The sequence below is a fragment of the Abramis brama genome, assembly GCF_963993115.1.
Source record: "Abramis brama genome assembly, chromosome: 14".
Taxonomy (NCBI): domain Eukaryota; kingdom Metazoa; phylum Chordata; class Actinopteri; order Cypriniformes; family Leuciscidae; genus Abramis; species Abramis brama.
The window spans coordinates 38,287,136-38,305,916 of NC_139976.1; the positions used below are offsets into that span (position 1 = coordinate 38,287,136).

An 18,781-nucleotide genomic window follows, 5' to 3' on the forward strand; every position below is an offset into this window, starting at 1 on the left:
GCATATCTCTCGAACCGTTAGTCTGATGGATTTCAAACTTGACAGGTGTCTCGCTACGGGCACGAGTAAGTGCAGTGCCAAGTTTGACGTTGTTTGGATGAGAAATGCTAAAGATATGGTTAAATATATCATTTTTAAAAGGTTGTGGTTTAAAAATAAACATTCTGACATTAGAGGGTTGTATCGGCCAAAGAAGCCCCAAGAAGGTTGTGGTTTAAAAATAAACATTCTGACATAAACACTCTGTCAGCTACACGGTTTACTTCTGAATATTATAGTTTGGTTGCTTCTGAATATTATAGTTTTCTTTACCAAGAAACCAAAAATTACTAAAAACACACACAAAAACTGATTTTGCACGGGCACTTTGCACTGCTCCCTGAATCGACGGATGTGGATGTAATTCATTGTGGATGTAATTCATATTCATTTGTGGATGTAAACTGAATCTATAAGTCAGCTATGCTGTTTACTTCTGTAATTTATAGATAGATTCTGGTGCGCTTAATGTTATCGCTACTGTGTAATAGTAGCCTATGCTATTCACCAACTAAACATATCCTATTCAATGCGATCACAGTCTCTTTCACGGGCACCAAACCAACAATTACTAAAAACACACACAAAAACTGATTTTGCACGGGCATTTTGCACTAGTGATATTAATTCTGAGGCGAATTCAATGGATTTCTTCACTATATCTCCTAGAAACAGTCATCGAGATCGGCCCGCGACTGGCAAGTTCGGGGCGCTGCGCTGTTATTTGTCCGAACTAATAAACGGTCCGTGAAGCATAAAGGAGTAGCGCATTTTCGTTCCGCTTTCATTTTGTTTGCATTCACTGCTCGGCAACATTGTGGGCGAGCCAGCACGACCTAAATAAATATTTGGTCGCACCGGCAGGAAAAATGGTCGCAAAATGCAGTCTGGAGCCCTGCGGCTGATTCTAGAAAGTGAATTTTAACCAGTGTTCAGTTCGTTAGATAGCAATAAAAACACTAGAAATGAGCTTATTTACTGTTAATTATGTTTGAATACATTTGCCATGAAGAAGTGTTTATGAAAACTACCTTATGTGCAACTGAGTTGTAAACAAACATTTCAGCTTTTATTTGAGAGTAAATATTATATCTGGAAATAAATAGCAGTTGAATATAATAGCTCTTAATTTTAACCTCAAATATTATAGTGCACCAAATGAGAGGTTCCCTTAAAAGTTTGCAGCATTATTTGGAAGAGATTTTGTTTCCTTAAGAAAAATCAAACTATCGGTATCGGCCGATATCATTCTGGATAATCAGCAGAGAACCAGAGTGCATCTCTACCTGTGATCATCATTCGATTGAAAAGGAATAAAAGTTGTTGTTGTTTTACTGACACTAGTGTTCACTTCAGCCGGAAACTGCAGTATCGGTACGTTTGTGGAGTTTTGCAAGTGTTGTTTTAGGCATGTTTTTCAATGAGTTGAAAAGAAAATTCACTAAGGAAACAGAAGATCTCAATATATATCGTAGTAAAACCGATTCTAAGCTTCCCAGGAGAGAAGAGAAAATCAAAGAAGACATTCATGAAAAATCATTTAGCCTCTTATAAGTTAAATGATAAGAATTACACCGCCTTTACGAGAGATTTCAACACTATAACATGCGAAAGAGTTTCTGGAATCCTCAACAACATGAAGCACATCATTTCTGCGGCACAAATAAAACGTTGTTGCTTAAATCCATACTCTGAAGCGTTCATATTCGTGACCTAATTTAACAGAATTTCCTGAAACTGGATGAAAAGACTATGAAGACACGAGGGCTGACAGCATTTGCAAAGCAAAACAATGGCAGGAAACTCTGTATTGCCCTGAACGAGCTTTTATTGTCTTCACTACTCACTGGAAATACAGACAGTGTCCTCCCTCAGCCATCTGCACAATCCTGTATTATGAGTTAAGGCCAGACGAGTTAGTTATAAGTTAATAACTAATGATCTTTGCAATGGAAGTGAATCAATCAAAACTAACTTTATCTGGACAATAACTTTATTCTAGATCTGCTGTAAAGCCTGAACAATCTCTGTTACTGTAATCTCGTGTTCTCACTGTAAAGCTGCTGTGAAACACTATATTGTTAAAGCGCTGTATAAATGAAGGAGACTTGACTTCATGATGTGACTCCAGTCACGCAAGTCGGCGTTTGCCTCGTGTTGCGCAGCAGAATGATAAATTGTGCCGCTGTAATGGGCATTCCTGTAGTAAGCAGATAGCGTGAGCGATGGGGTCAAGGGTCGCGGCGGCTCTCGTTCTCCTAGCGCCGAGCCTGTGTGTGGGCTTCAGTGTTTACATGCAAACGCTGTAATCGCCGGGCAGATCAGCCGGCTAATTTGGTCATCCATGTCACATTCCTGTGAAACAAACAGGGCGAGTCGGGCTCTCATTAACAACGCCACCGAGTCCTGTTCGTTCACATCGCAGCCGGCGCTCTCGGCCCTTCTCATCTCAGAATGGATTATTTTAGTGCTGGGAAACGATTAATCGCATCCAAAATAAAAGTTTGTTTATATCATATATTTGTGTGCTGTGTATAATTATTTTGTATATATAAATACACACACATGCATGTTACTTATATATAAAATATTTATATATAATATAAATGATGTATAAATGCATATACAGTATATACATGCAAGTATTAAATATATACATGCATATGTGTGAATTTTTTAATGTGTGAAATTTATAAATACAAATTAATTATACACAGTACACATTAGGGTGGCCCTTAAATGTTAAATTTTTTTCCGTTTTTCTGCAGCCTGACCCGCTAGATTTGTTCCATTTATGCTAAAAACACCCCAGAAAAAAAATGGGGCAAAAATATTAATATTTAGAGGTAGCTCAAGCACATCAAAGTTCGCTGTTTTTGTAGGCAATTCTGCAAGTCAGCAAAATTTTTCATTCTAAAACGTTTAGCATTGAGCATTGTATTCAATACTATACACAGTTTGCAGAATTCATCAAATCACATAGCCTATTACTTGATCACAGTTCAATGTGAGTACTATATTAATTATTTAACCAAATATATCTTACACAACATACATTTGACTATTGTAAGATAACTGATGATACGCATCTTTTCACAGTTAGTCCAGGCAAAGTAACTAATTTTGGAGCCAAAAATAGAACTAATTGTAAAATAATTTTTTGCAGCTTAGATCATTTCTATGAGGTGTCCAGAACAACATACTAAAAGTCCTAAGAAATCCTAGTTGAGGAAATATGTTAAATTCTCATCCATCCGAGATGTGCCAATAAGGCCAGGCAACAATACACCCCAATGGGGCTATTTTTTTCCTTTACTCCTATCAAAATGAAACTTTACACAATGAAAGTACCCATGAAGAGTCAAATTTTTTGTATTGCAAGTTTCTTTGAAAATGAATTTGAATATGCAAATGAGCTATACACTAATCGAATATAGGCTACCCAAAATACACCCGCATAGGCTTAATTTTTTCCTTTACTCCTACCACAATAAAACTTTACACAGTGAAAGTACACCTCATAGAAATGATCTAAGCTGCAAAAAATTATTTTACAGTTAGTCTGTCGTAAAACGCTACTTTGCCTGGACTAAGTTTGCACAGTTCATAGTCAATAGTTCATAGTTTCTTAACACCACGCATTTCTGTGAACGTGGCTTCGTTAGCCCGTCGTTAACACAATTTATGCTTCTGCAAAAAATGCATAGAATATATTTTGTGCAAAATAGGTGTAAATTCAGAATTGCCATTAAATAAGCAAGTATGTAATTTAAATAGTTTAGATAAAATTAGGCAAGTGGTAATTATCACAAATTGAGCATAATAACTGATTATACAAAATTTCAACGTCATCGAGCCACCTCTAAATATTGTTCAAATGAGCTCCTATTTTGCCTGAATTATTTTTTCATGTATTGGACATACTTGAGGGGGTCAGACAATTATAAATCAAAACTTGAAAAATAAGGGCCACCTTAGTACACATATATATGATGTAAACTGACTTTTATTTTGGATGAGATTAATCGTTGCCCAGCACTATTTCTTTTATTGGAGAGGATTCACTGAAGTTGGTGTTTGGTTCGGTTTGTTTGAAGAACATGAATATATTCTCTCAACTCAGCAATTCGATGGACAGATCGCAAATGTGGGATCAGAAGGTCTAAAGAACGGACAGCTTACCGATTCATCCAGTGCAAAGCGCAAGCAGCCGTGTTCATAAAGGACGAAGAATCGCCGTTGCCATTTCTGCGTTGAAAGAAAAGAGCATTAAATGTCATTCATATTCACTCAAACATACAACTGTCAATTGATAGTCAAAAAGAAATGAAAATGCATGCATTTTATTACCTCATAATTTCCCAACCATGCATTTTTTCAGATGTACGTCACAATACAGTAGAAAAGATCGTAGAAATATCGGTTTCATCACAGCTTAAATTACTGACATATGCCAAGTAGTGAATCAAATTAATAGCATGAGCATTTGCTGACAAATGAAAATAATTCAAAGACATTACATTATTGTACATTTGAAATGGGCCGTTATAATAATAACAATAATAATAATAATAATAATAATAATATTTACATATTGTATTATTTGTTTATTATTGTATTTTTTATTAATTTTTTTGTCTTTTACTCTGTTAGCGCTTTGGGTGTGAGAAAAGCGCATTATAAATAAAATGTATTATCATTATTTGTGTACAGTGCATGTCAAGATACTAACACAAACAGACGACATCTTTCCCCACAAGTAGCGTCATGTCTCTTACCCGGGATCTTTGCATGGGATTGTCAAAGTCCGTTCCCTCGGGAGCCAAACACAGCCATCCGCCATAGATCGGCTTGGCCTGCAACAACATCAACACATATTAATAAATCTTCAATCAATAAAGGTGCATATTGGAGTCATTTGTGGAGGAACATTTGGTTGTCACTCGCATTTAACTTAAAATACTCCCTCATTTTTGCTCATACGGATGAGAGTAATGCAAACTGTGAAGGCTCTACTCTTATCTCTGTCAACTCACAGTAACAGCAAAACGTTGTGCTTTTGTAAAATAATGATGCTTTCTGTCGATCTTGAACTTGAGCGCATCATAAATGAACTGAAACTCAGCGTATACTTGCTTCACAGACATGAGGAATATATCTATAGAAAGCTTGACAGTTTTTACATTTGAATGAACAGATTCCAGTGGAGAATGAATATTCTCAGATTATGTAATCCGTATGAAACGAGCATATAGATGACGAGTCAGCATCGTGACTTAATCTCTGCAGCCGAAAACACAGAAAACATTATCAATAAATTATTAAAATGTTTAGTCTCAATCTGTTTTTTTCACGACACATTTATAATCATTAGGTGGTGCAGCTTTATGTTCGAATCTGAGCGCTGATTAGGCTATACGTATTTTATACAGGCAATTAAAGGCACATTATGCTTTATTGCTTATTAATATAAACATGCGGTTAGTCAACTAGAAAAAGCTTTAGTCGAGGGCAGCCCTAGTAAAATGGTATAATTTTTCAGGAAAAATTGAGATTTCAAATCAATTCGAACGTCTAATAAAAGCCCTTCAGAAGGGGAGCCACATGTGCAAGCTTAGACGCAGTTGAGCAGGACTAGGCAGGTTAATAAAGCTTCCCTATAGAGCAGATGTTTTGCCTCAAAGGTAATAAATGCGTCTCACCTGGGATCAAAAATGCGAGCTCATCTTATTTAAAGATGATGTGGCTGACACATTTGTGATCGTGTCTTCTCACGGAATATGCCATGACTTGAAATGTCTGAATTGAATATTCTTTACCCTCGCATCCAAAACAAGGACTTTGAATTTGTAAAGTTGCCATGTAATGTTTAAGTGCCCCTATTATGGTTCCTGTTTTAGAGTCTCCTCTAACAGGTTTAAATGCATTCAAGGTCAAAAAACACTTAGATTTCCTCATGATCTCCACTGCACATCAGCTCTTTCCTCCCAGTGTCTGAAACGCTTCGATTGAAGATTCAGTCTCTCTAAGCCCCGCCTCCCTGAGAGCTGCTCTGTTCTGATTGGTCAGAAAGCAAACGCTCATTATCATATCTGAATCTCAGCTCTTGATCACAGTGATACGAACAGTAACGATGGCGTGGGTTTCACCGTATCAATCTCATCAAAGTGGATTTGCTTTGTCAGCAGAAACAGCGTCTTCTCGACACGAACAACACGAACCAAACTCTTCCAGTCTCAGATACACTACAGTGTTTGAGGGCGGAGCTAAGAGACGCTGTTCAGCCAATGAAGACCATTCATGCAAATTAGTTACAAACCTACGTAGAAATGTTACAGAGATGAGACTGGAAATGGGTGCAACGGGTTGAAGGACCAGATGTGAGTTTCAGTGCAGCTTCAAAGTCTCGACATCATTGTTTTACCTTTATTTTTTATTTTTTTTGTAAATGGCGTTTGACTTAGTCTTTGCACGTTTGCTTTGTAAACACTGGGTCTGTTCTTCCCCCTACGTCCCGCTTGACCTTTCAACCTGATTACGTAATGTGTGTCGCATCACAGCCAGTGCAAGACCTGCATTTGTGGTTAAAAAGTATATAAATGTTTATTTTGTTCTAAAATGTCCGCTGGTTTGTCTAGATGAGACTCTTATTCCTCGGCTGGATCGTGTCGAGACTTTGAAGCTGCACTGAAACTCACATTTGGACCTTCAACCCGTTGGACCCCATTGAAGACACTATATGGAGAAACATCCTGGAGTGTTTTCCTCAAAAACCTTCATTTCTTTTCGACTGAAGAAAGAAAGACTTGAACATCTTGGACGACGTGAGGGAGAGTAAATTATCAGGAAATTTTAATTCTGAAGTAAACTACTACTTAAGATGCTGCCAATCAAAAAAATAAAAAAAATCAATCCATAGAGTTGATCACAACCCATAAATACGTCTTTAAAACAACAGAGGAAACCTGAGGATTAAATTAAATTAAATTACATTATTACAGCCTCTGCTATAACATTATCTGTTCATAAAATTGTTAACGAAAAAAATGATCGTTTAGGAACCGGTATCGAGTCATGGTAGAGGTATCGAACATTTAACGATACCCAGACCTACGACCCATAAATACGTCTTTAAAACAACAGAGGCTGAATCTTATTTCCCGCATTCATTTTCTGTTAACATTTACATTTAAGCATTTGGCAGACGCTTTTATCCAAAGCGACTTGCATTGCATTTCAATGTACACATTTACATTCTTATCAGTTCTAGCTTTCCCTGGGAATCGAACCCATGACCTTGGCGTTGCAAGCGCTCTACTGTTTGAGCTATACAGGAAAACTTGAATTTGTTAATTTTCTTTAATCATGCAGACTATGCGCTTTCATTGTTTTGTCAAGCCACACTTTTATTTACCCTTTTTCTTTCTGTTAAAACCCCCCCAAAAAAACAAACACCAGAGGATACCCAGGGACCAAATTTAGCCTCTTTCCTCTTTGGACGAGGTGGGGGATTGGAAGCAAAACAAAACACAGCTGTGACTCGGTATCAGAAGTGTGTGACTCCAGCGTATGAGAGAGAGGCGAGACACACCCGAGTGTTTTCCTCCACACATTGAAGGGCCACTTCCGCTCTCCAGCTTCACGGATCACATTTAACTCCCAATTTCCTCCCAGGTTCGTCCCAGCGGCCCACTTTACCCTCCGCCTCCCCCTCAGCGCTGGACACACTCGCCCTGAACTTTCACCCCCCCGTCTAAACTAAACCCAACACCCACCGGGCCGAACCACAGCCTCAGAAGTGGGATCGACCTCTGGGAAACTCTGATCCACTTTCCCAACACACACTTCCTTTCACAAGCGCCTCTGCATGGGAATCACACTGGGACGCTGCAGTGATGCAACTTTCCATTTATAACATGTGGGCTGGACACTGAAGCAAAAAAACAAGTGTAAAAGCAAGACGAAATGTAGGCAGCTGGATTTATATTAATCGCATTTCCATTTCTGCATCGAGCTTCTGAACACATTTTTCTTTTTTATAGAATATTCCCACCAGAAAATGTCTATTTTGGCCCTGTAGAGCTTTAAAAAAGCCAAATACCATTCGAGCTTTCTCATTTAGCTGCTGCTGTGTATGGAAATTGTATGAAAATTAAAACTTGAGGAAGTGTTACACAAAATGTAGGCAGCTGGATTTATATTAGCGGTGCAACGGGTTGCAGTTGGGATTCGCGGATTAACTGCTAAATTTAACCATCACAGACTGAAAGTTTATAATCTGGACGTGTTTTGTCTTGCCAATTTACACATTTAAACAATTTTAAACGCAGAAGAGGAGGTGAAAATCAGGACTTGTGCGTTATCTGTAGTGGTCGACCGATATATCGGCCGATATTTGCTATTTTTAAAATATCGGCATCGGCCGATAAGTTTTTCTGATTGGCCGATGTGTTGGAAGCGGGACTTTTATTTTGACGGGTGGCGCTGAGATCACACAGCGCTCACTCACATTCTCTGTCTTCATTAGTTTACGATCTCCGTCTTCATTAGTTGACGATCTCTGTCAGTCATATCTAATACTTTGTTAGACAGAACTGGTAAACAAAGAAAGTAAATGGTAAGAGAAAAAGTAAAGCGTTTGCTTTAATATAATTTATAACAGAAAAGGCAAACAATCAGGCTAAAATACTTTCTCATTTACCGTCAACATTCAGCAAATGCGCATCTACGTCATTTAAACAAATATCTGAATATCTAATAAACATTTAATTTCACAAACCTTGCAGATTTAATCGAATCCAGCTGTGATATCTTGTGAAGTGTGCATTTGTAGCCTGATAACCGTGTTACTGCGAGTGACGGTCGAGTGAAGTGAGTGAATGCGAACAGAAGATCCGCTTCACAGGAGACGCGATCGAAAAACTTTAAATCCTTCATTTTAAAATATGCTGTGCTATATCCAGTTGCCCACTGTGTCATATTCATATCGTTTTCACTGTGTGCTGTATGTAATATTAGCGTTACCTTGTCTTTAAGATTTGTTTTATTAAAGATGTATTAATTTGATTAAAATAAATATAAAGTGTGTGTATATATATATATATACACTCACCTAAAGGATTATTAGGAACACCTGTTCAATTTCTCATTAATGCAATTATCTAAGCTAATCAACCAATCACATGGCAGTTGCTTCAATGCATTTAGGGGTGTGGTCCTGGTCCACTGTACTAAAATGGCCCCCACAGTCACCAGATCTCAACCCAATAGAGCATCTTTCGGATGTGGTGGTACGGGAGCTTCGTGCCCTGGATGTGCATCCCACAAATCTCCATCAACTGCAAGATGCTATCCTATCAATTAGTGTTGTCACGATACCAAAATTATTGTTTCGATACCGATACCAAGTCAAGTATTGCGATTTCGATACTTTTTCGATACTTTTCCTGAAAAGAGAGAAACACTCTCAAATATCATTGCTGTGCTTTATTTTAAAACCGGGACAACATTCTAATCATATAACACACTAATAAATTAACATATGAACAGCAGATAGGCTATATTAAACATTTGAACAAAATATGAAATATCAAAATATAAAAAATAAATTAGAGCAATGACATTCAAGGTAATTTTTTTTTTAATAAATTTAGCAGCATTATCTCATTTATCATAAGAAACATAAGAGCTTTATCTTGATTCTGAACTTTGAATAAAAATATGAACAGCGATTATATTAAACAATGTTTAATATTGGTATAACATATGATACGCCTCATTGGTGATATATTTGACATGTGGGGAGAGAGTTGTGGAAGGCCTATACTTCATGTTATATAGCAGCAAAGACAACGTCGGCAGTGTTGACGGCAAAATAGGCTACAGAATAATTCGTTCTTGTTTGAACCGTATATACAAACATCAAAATGTCATTTATTAATATGTATTCGTGTCAAAATGACATAGAAACATCTTTTCCTATTCTATTTTGCCTGGAAACGCTTCCAACACGCTTGCGTGTCGTGAAAAATAGGCGTCTGTTCTATTTTTAACATGCACGCGTTTTCCGCGCGTCTCGAGCTGCGCCCAGGCGTGTCACGCAGGCAGTTAACATGGGAGCCGAAATAAAAACGGACATGACACGCAGCCAGTGTGTCGCCGGCCTTACAAATCTGGAACGCGGTCATTCTTAGAAGTATCGATACTAATAAATTAAGGAATCGTGACGTTTTTCATTTCCGATTTACTTTTGAAGTATCGGTGCACCGTGCAACAGAGCAAGGTAGGCAACGTACTTCCATATGTCACTCCTCGCGTCATCTTTTTCAACGAGTCGTGGACCACTTGTGCTCGCACATGCAGCCATCTCACTGTAGTGTTTTGTCACATGACACTGACAGCGGCAGGTTCTTTGCTGCGTGCGTCAGGAAAAAAACACAGACGTCCATAGGGAGGCGTTTTTTTTTTTTTTTTTTTTTTTTTTTTAAGTATCGATACTGATAAATGTAGGTATCGTGACGTTTTTAATTTCCGAGTATCGCGATACTTTTGAAGTATCGGTACACCGTGCAACACTACTATCAATATGGGCCAACATTTCTAAAGAATGCTTTCAGCACCTTGTTGAATCAATGCCACGTAGAATTAAGGCAGTTCTGAAGGCGAAAGGGGGTCAAACACAGTATTAGTATGGTGTTCCTAATAATCCTTTAGGTGAGTGTATATATATACATAAAATATTCGCTTTATATCGGCCACCCTGCTCTCTAAGATATCGGCATCGGCCATCAAAAAAACAATATCGGTCGACTGCTAGTTATCTGTGCGCACAGCTTCACACACTCGCAGAGAGAGAGAGAGAGAGAGAGAGAGAGAGAGAGAGAGAGAGAGAGAGAGAGAGAGAGAGAGAGAGAGAGAGAGAGAGATGTTTCAGTCAGCGCTCGAACACCGAACTGATTCCTCTTTTTATGTTTTCTTTCACTTGAAAGGACACCCGTCTAAATGCACGTCTCAGCAAGTATTCTCTCGGTTATGTCATCAGTGAACAGTTGAGGAGGAAACCGAATGTTTGTCAGTGTATTCGGTCTTAAAGTGACGTCAGCCTAACATTCCTACTGTTGTCTGTGTCATTAATGTTAATAAAACAACAAAATACAGCTTTAACAAAGATGAAACTATATTTAATTTCTACAGTGAACAGTCACTGCATGAGAATCACACTGGGACGCTTCAATGATGCAACTTTTGATTTTTAACATGTGGGCTGGACACTGAAGTAAAAATGTAGGCAGCTGGATTTATATTATAGCATTTCAATTTCTGCACTGAGCTTCTGAAGACGTTTTTGCTTTTTTAAATAATATTCCAATATAAATTTGTCCCTGTACTCAACTCAACTTCATAAAGCACTTTCAAAACCATTAGAATGGACCAAAGTGCTGTCCATGAATAGTAAATAACTCAAGTAAATTTCTATAAATAAATACATAGAAACATAAAATAACATCAGCAAGCAATATTGATAAGATCCACCTTCACGCTGAAGATATTTAATGCTTCGTTAATGAATAGAAAGTTTGTTTATTTTTTTTCCATTTATTTGAAATAGAATCTTTTGTCTTTAACTTTTGATCAATTTAATGCATCCTTGCTGAATAAAAGTATTGATTTATTTTATTTCTCTCCCCCCCCAAAAAACTAATTCTTTCTGACCCCAAACTTTTGAACGGAAGTGTATAATGTTACAAAAAGCTTTCTATTTCAGATCAACGCTGTTCGTTTGAACTTTCTATACATCAAAGAATCCTGAAAAAAGAAATTGTACATTACTGTTTTCAACATTAATAATAATGATAAATGCTTCTTGAGCATGAAATCCTCATATTAGAATGATTTGTGAAGGATCATGTGACACTGAAGACTGGAGTAATGATGCTGAAAATTCAGCTTTGATCACAGGAATAAATTACACTTTACTATATATTCACAGATATAATATTTCATAATATCACTGTTTTTTATTTTATTTTTTATTTTAATCAAATAAATGCAGCTTTGGTGAGCAGAATAGACTTTTTAAAAACATAAATCGTACCAACCCCAAACTTTTAAACGGCAGTGGATATATTATTATGCTATATATAATGCAACTATTTGTGATTAAGTTATTAGAAAAATGCCAGTCACTACCACAGTTTGCTATGGGAGATGTTTAACAGAAAAACAGACCCGGTCTGCGTATAGATGGAGTCTCGCTTGAGAGAAGTCAAGACTGAACATACTTTAAGAAACAAGTCAGTGAAAATTACAGTATTTTGAGAGCATTTCCCCCCCGGGTGCGTCTACGGCGGTGCGCTGCCAACATTCCCTCAGAGGAGCCGTTTGGCTCAAACATCAACGTATACTGTCACATTACACTTCCTCTGCGAGAGATAGAGAGGAACAGATCAGCCAACTAACTTCTGATTTTTTTCATATACATTACACTCAAGGTTCCCACTCCTCGGTTAACTTCAAATTCAAGGACTTTCCAGGTCCAATACCCTCAAACTCAAGCACTTAATGTGGGACACATTACAAGCGAGAGCAAGGTTGCATCGTGTTACCTTGTAAGATACATTGTTTCAGTTTTGCGCGTGTGAATGTCATGGCAACGTACAACACAAAGTACCTCAAGCGGGAAGCACTTAACGTAACATGTAAACGCGCGTAACTAACGTAAATCAAGCAAGCTAGTGCGCATAGGCCACGAAGTGTTGGCGGAATAACACATTAGCGGATTGGAGGGAATAATACGGAATTTTATCCAGAAAACTTCTTGCACAAAATAAATTCATGCACTTTCAAGGGCCTGTGTGTGTGTGTGTGTGTGTGTGTGTGTGTGTGTGTGTGTGTGTGTGAGTGTGTTTGTTCACTCTCAACAACTTTCCAGGGCCTTGATTTATTTTATTTTATTTTTTTCATATTCACAAATAGGGATGCACAATATTGCATTTTGGCCGATATTCGATATTTTCAAACTAATTTTATCCGATGCCGATACCGATATATATACACATTTTCCCCCTGATATATTTACACTTTAATTTTACTGAAGAGAAATCCAAGTCTCTCTCCTGTACTACCTTTACCGTATTACACTCATGTGTTGTAGATAAGGCAATACACAAGACAAACAAAACAACATTTGATTCTACCATAAATGTATAATTTTACAAATGTAGACAGACATTCACCCCTGAAAAATAGGTAAATTATTTCACTTGGAGAATAAATGATATGCCAGTGCCACATTTTATTTTTAAGTTCAGACTTCAAACTTCAGTCCTTAGGAGTAAAAAAAAATAAAAAATTCAAATAAAAAATATAGGCTACATCTTCTACTTGAACAGGTCTACCAAATGCTTCCCTGTTTTCGGTGCTGATGCAGTGGTGACGCGTTCATGTAACATGTAAGGGTGGCGCTGCCAATAAAGCAACTAAAAGTTGTCACAAAGAACCGCAAAAGTAATGATTATGAATATGTAAAATATAGCAAGGAGACATTTTAATTGTTTATTAATAAACAAGTGTTTTCTGTGTCGGCTGCAAAGATGAAGTTGACTGACTCGCGATCTTCGCAGTAGTGAACGCGCCAGAGAGAAACGCACATTTCGGATTACATAGTTTTCTTTCGTTTTGAATTGTTCCGTTTAAAAATATGATTTCAAACGTACTGTAGATAATAGATATATTTCTCAGGTCTGTGAGGCAAGTAGGCTATGCTGAGTTTCGTTTCATTTATGAGACTAACTCCAGTTGCAATCCATGCAATTGGTTGATGAAACACTGATTAAAATTAAGATACAATTAATACAAAACGAAATTCACTTAGAAACGCTTTGTGCTTTCTGTTTGAGGTCTCTGTGAAAGTTTTAAAGCAGTCTCTTTTAGTGCCGCTTTCAGAGCGCTCACGTCCGTAACCGAGAACGGTCACTGTTTTTCCTCATAAATGCGAACACGAAAAATAAAATAAAATAAATATTTTATGCTCTGTGGAGAGCATAGTAGCTTGGAGAGCTTACATTAGTAAGCTACAGGTCCAGGACATCGTCTTTCAAAACATGACCTGCATGAAAGAGAAAAAAAATGACTGCGTCATTGTACCCAGCACACGTCTCTGTCCCCAGCACATCTCAAACCACACTGATGCTCATGCTGGAAATGCCTCCACATGTTGGAAGTTTAAGTTGCTGGCTCATGCTACGTTCACGGTCGTCACGCACATAGGAAACACGCCCCCCTATCGGCAAGGCTCATCGGCAGAAATATTCATATCGGCCGATGTCATTTAAAGCTTTTATCGGCCGATACCGATATTGTGCCGATATCATCGTGCATCCCCATTCACAAACTTTCGAGGATTTCAAGGACCCGTGGGAACCCTGATTATAGATTCGCATTTGATCAACGTTTCGGCTGATTAAGTGGCACTATCTCTCAATTTGGAAAACTATGAAGGCAAACTATGTTTGACAGTTATTCACCAATCAACAGAATAAGGCAAACAGCTTGAAAGGCCAAAATCATTCTTGGCAAAATGGATGCAAACTAATTGAGATTGGAATATTCTGCTTTGCCGGGTGACAGAATATTAGATCTGATTACGGCACACCTGAAAAATGTTTCTGATGTCACTATTAGATCACTTCCAGCCTCACTGCTTCTGTTGACCAAATACAGTCAGACCAGAGTTTATTCAGACAGCTTCAACATTTCTCTCATTATTACAGTTTATTCGCTATAGTTTAGAAAATGGTAATAAAATATGAGCAGAACTCAGCTGATATTTGACTGGTTTTGTCCGTCCTTCTGTTAGACTGTCTCACACATGAATTATGTTGAATATCTGTCAGCTGTTAAATTTAACTACACAATTAGATAATACCAGTTTAGCTCAACCAATCACCAAGCAATGCTTCATTGTGTTCAGTCTGTGTGTAAAAAGAGCATTAGCAATTAAAGAAAACACACTTCAGCAAAACATGATCAGGTCAAAGTGTCTGAATCATTTCTGGTCCCAAATTTGAATATATTTTACACTGTATGAAGAATTATTGGGTATAATATGTCACAGTTTACTTTATTCTGCTCTCCTCACTTACATAAATGAACTATAGTGTCCTGATCACACTAGTGAAAATTATATCTGGTGTCTGAATAATTTCTGGTTTGACTGTGTATTTGTTTTATGTGAATAAAAGCCTGAATTAAATCTGTTCAACCATATAAAGATTAAACGGCTCGATTCGTATGGATTTATTTCACAATCTCTTCATGAACTTTGAAGCTCTGATTGAGTGGACTAAAGTTTTAATGCTTTTGGGTGAAAATCCATTTATATAAAGATAATGGAGAATGTACTTGGTCTAACTCACGGTCGGTGTCTAATCTGATAATACGGTGTCAAAACAAGAATAAAGAAATAATAAACTGACACGTTACACAGTATCAGAGCTATAAAGCGTTAAAGGTCATCTTAGCGAGATTAGTGAGTGATGTAATCCATAACAATGACTTATGAATCTGGCACAGAAAGGGTTAACCGCTGGTAATCTCACTCAAACCACAACACACACACACACACACACACTGGAGGATGCTGACGTCAATTGACGAGTATGGGATCAATTAAAAAAACACACACACACACAACAGACCCTCATGGTCTGAAACTTTTCCTCTCATCATTCTCTTTCAAGAGCTAAATATGGAAATATGGTCAAATGAACTCCAACGTCAGTTCATCTCACACACACACACACACACACATCTAAACACGTGTGGAGAATCGAGATGGCCAGTTATTTCACAATCTCCAACAGCAAAGTCATAAAGTGCCTGTAATCCTGACAAACGCTAGTTATTATTAACAACCCTTGGCTTAATTAAAAGTTTCCTCTAAAGCGCTCTAGCAGAAAATAACGCCTTCTTACATGTTGGATTTACTGAACACACACAAACACAGCTAATGGACAGTCAATGACCAAAGTGTGTGTTGAGTGGCAGATGGTTTAAGAAGCGTTATTGTGAATATAGTTATATGGAATACAGTGAATGTGGGGTGTGTGCGCAGTGGGCGATTACAGCAGTCGTTAGTGGTCGTCTGAACAGTTTCAACATTGAAACATCATTTAATTGGGTCATTCTGTCAAATCAACCAAACTTCAGAAACTTAGCAAACCAAATCTGGCTCGCTTTGCACTAACTGATACTTATTACACTTAAAGAGGAATGTCTGAAGAATAAACAATGTTTAAACTACACATGTATCTTGTTTCCCTCTATCAGAAGAATTGCATAAAACACAAAAATCTCTGTGTAGAAATAAAGTAATGATGCTGTCATCTTTCTGAATGTTTTAGATCCCTGTAATTTGGCTCTAAATCTCAGGAGAAAATTGTCATTTTGACCCTCCTCTACAATATAGTGGATTATTCAGTCAATATACATCTGTGACTTTAATATTTTGGCTTTCTGCTTCATTTATGGATTTCTTTCACCAGATAAAAAATTATCAAAATCAAAAAAGTTGGGTCGGGCACATCTTGTTGAGTTGACACGCAATCACCCAATTCTAAATGGTCTAAAAAAGCTGAAATTGACTCTGTATGAAACGTAGTAACATGTTGAAACAACTTAATTTGCAAAATGGAAACAAAAACATTTCAACTGTGATCCTTGAAATGCAGGATGGTTATATTCGTTATATATTGTTGCTTAGAACGGTTACTAAATACACAAATATTAAACACATTTTAATTAAAAACTTTACTATATCTTTAACAAATTAATTGATTAATTCACTAGAAGATATAGTTCCTGACATAACAGAAATATGCTATGTAGAAAATAAGCGATTTTCGTGGTTCTGACCAATCAGAACTCAGAGCTCTGCTGGCTCCTGATTGGCCAATCCAATGTTCCAAACGTTCCAAGCCACAACAGAAAACTCAAGTAGACTAAATAAATATATTAGATAGGTAAATCATATTTTCCCTTACAGTAAAAAGCCGTGTCGCAATCCCTGTCATGACACACTAGTTTATGTTAACAGGGCAAACCCTTTCTAAACAAAACGGGTTGTTGATTTTGCAAAAGGCTGATTAGTGTTCACTGCAAACTGATCAATAAAGTGCTGTCAGCTGATGACAATCAATAATCAGCTTCACTGCAAACATGATCACTGCAGAACAAACTGCATTTCACCAAATCAACATTTTCACTTTTGTATGGAACCCGATTTCTGCCACAAATCAAAAGTCATAATTATGAGATGAAATGATGACATATTATGAGTCATAATAATTGAGATAATATTCGAAATTATGACTTACTAAATCACAATTAGGATTAAGTTGATAAGTCAAAATCAATTTATGTGAACTTCTTTTTTCCCATGTAATCATTTCGAATTTTCATCTAATTATGACATAGTTATGACAAATCTAAATAGTCATATTTTTACTGGCATAGATTATGAGAATAAAATTTAAATAGGGAAAAAAAAATCTATTTCGTATTTCGATCTCCTATAAATCATAACGTAGTCTATCATAATTTCACCTTTTTGTCATGATTATGAACTATTTTCTAACATGGGCTTCCATAATTCGCTTGTTCCTAGAAGGAATTCGAAATGAAGCGAGTGACTGAAGCGCGTTCACACCTGATTGAGATCCTGGTCCGTCAGCAGATGCAGTTCTCGAGGCTTGAAGCAGTTCTGACATTTGCTTTTGTTGAAAATGTTCGCTTGAAATTTCCTACACGTGTTTTCCTTTGCGCTCGACATCGTATTCCTGTATTTGTGCGCGTCTCAGAATCCCAACAGCGAAAAGGAGGAGGCAGAAGACAGTAATAATCCCGATGCTCTTTCATCCGATTCTTGACATGCAAAACATGATCAGCAGCTTTTTTACACCTGGATATCTCCTTTCTTTGCTGACTAGTCCAACAGCAGCAGCAGAATGTGTGTAGTTTAACGTTATATAAGCAGATCTCTAGTTAATGATGTGGTTGAGTTCATGGCCTGCCTCACAAAGCGACTCTCTAATCTCATTTCTGCGCGAATCAATGCTGGAATTGTGCAAGCGGTAAACAAAGCGATTATTTCACGTGTTCCTCAGGGACAATTAAACTGGATCTTCTAGGAGGTGATGAAAAATAACGGAAAAACTGGAGGTATATCCTGGTTTTAAATCCCAAAGGCAAATTCTCTCTCCGGCTCGAAGTTTAACGTTAGTTAGCGTCAGTTAACGTTAGCTCGCTAATCAAGCCTCTCCCGCTGCTCGTTTAGCGGAGCTTTAAAAATCCCTCTGTTCGGTGAACCTGACATTTTATCCTCCTCCGGTTCCGTACATGTCTTCTCTCAGACGTTACGGCTCCATGGTCTGCGATAAACGCCTGGTTTAAAGGGTTTTCCAGGGCGAACAGGGTCTGTTTTCTCTCCCCTCAGCCGCGCTCGAGCTTTCCCAATGGAGGGAGGTCGCGAGCCGCTGCTGGAATTTCTTCTGATCTCGCGAGAGTTCGGAGCGCGAGAGCAGGACTGATCTCGAGATGTCCACCCTGTGGCCACTACTGAGTGAGCATGGAGGAACTTTCCCTCAAAAGCGTACAGAAGTCATGGTAATGACATCAACATTTAAATTATGAGGAAAACGTTGAAATTATGATATACTAAATCCTAAATATGCGAATTTAAAAA

General features: G+C 37.6%; 1 protein-coding gene across 8 annotated transcripts in view; it reads right to left on the reverse strand.

Annotated features, from left to right (window-relative positions):
- The window catches only part of LOC311095802 (myosin phosphatase Rho interacting protein), a 72,938-nt gene extending 54,343 nt beyond the window's left edge, over positions 1 to 18,595 (reverse strand). For all 8 annotated transcript variants that reach the window (XM_084134597.1, XM_084134599.1, XM_084134600.1 and 5 more), the window contains exons 1-3: positions 17,747 to 18,595; positions 4,818 to 4,895; positions 4,222 to 4,287 (exon numbers count right to left, since the gene is read on the reverse strand). In XM_084134597.1, the coding sequence (XP_083990723.1) occupies positions 4,222 to 4,287; positions 4,818 to 4,895; positions 17,747 to 17,869 (267 nt within the window). In that variant the 5' untranslated portion in view covers positions 17,870 to 18,595. The remainder of the gene's footprint in view (positions 1 to 4,221; positions 4,288 to 4,817; positions 4,896 to 17,746) is intronic.
- Positions 18,596 to 18,781: the final 186 nt, after the last annotated feature.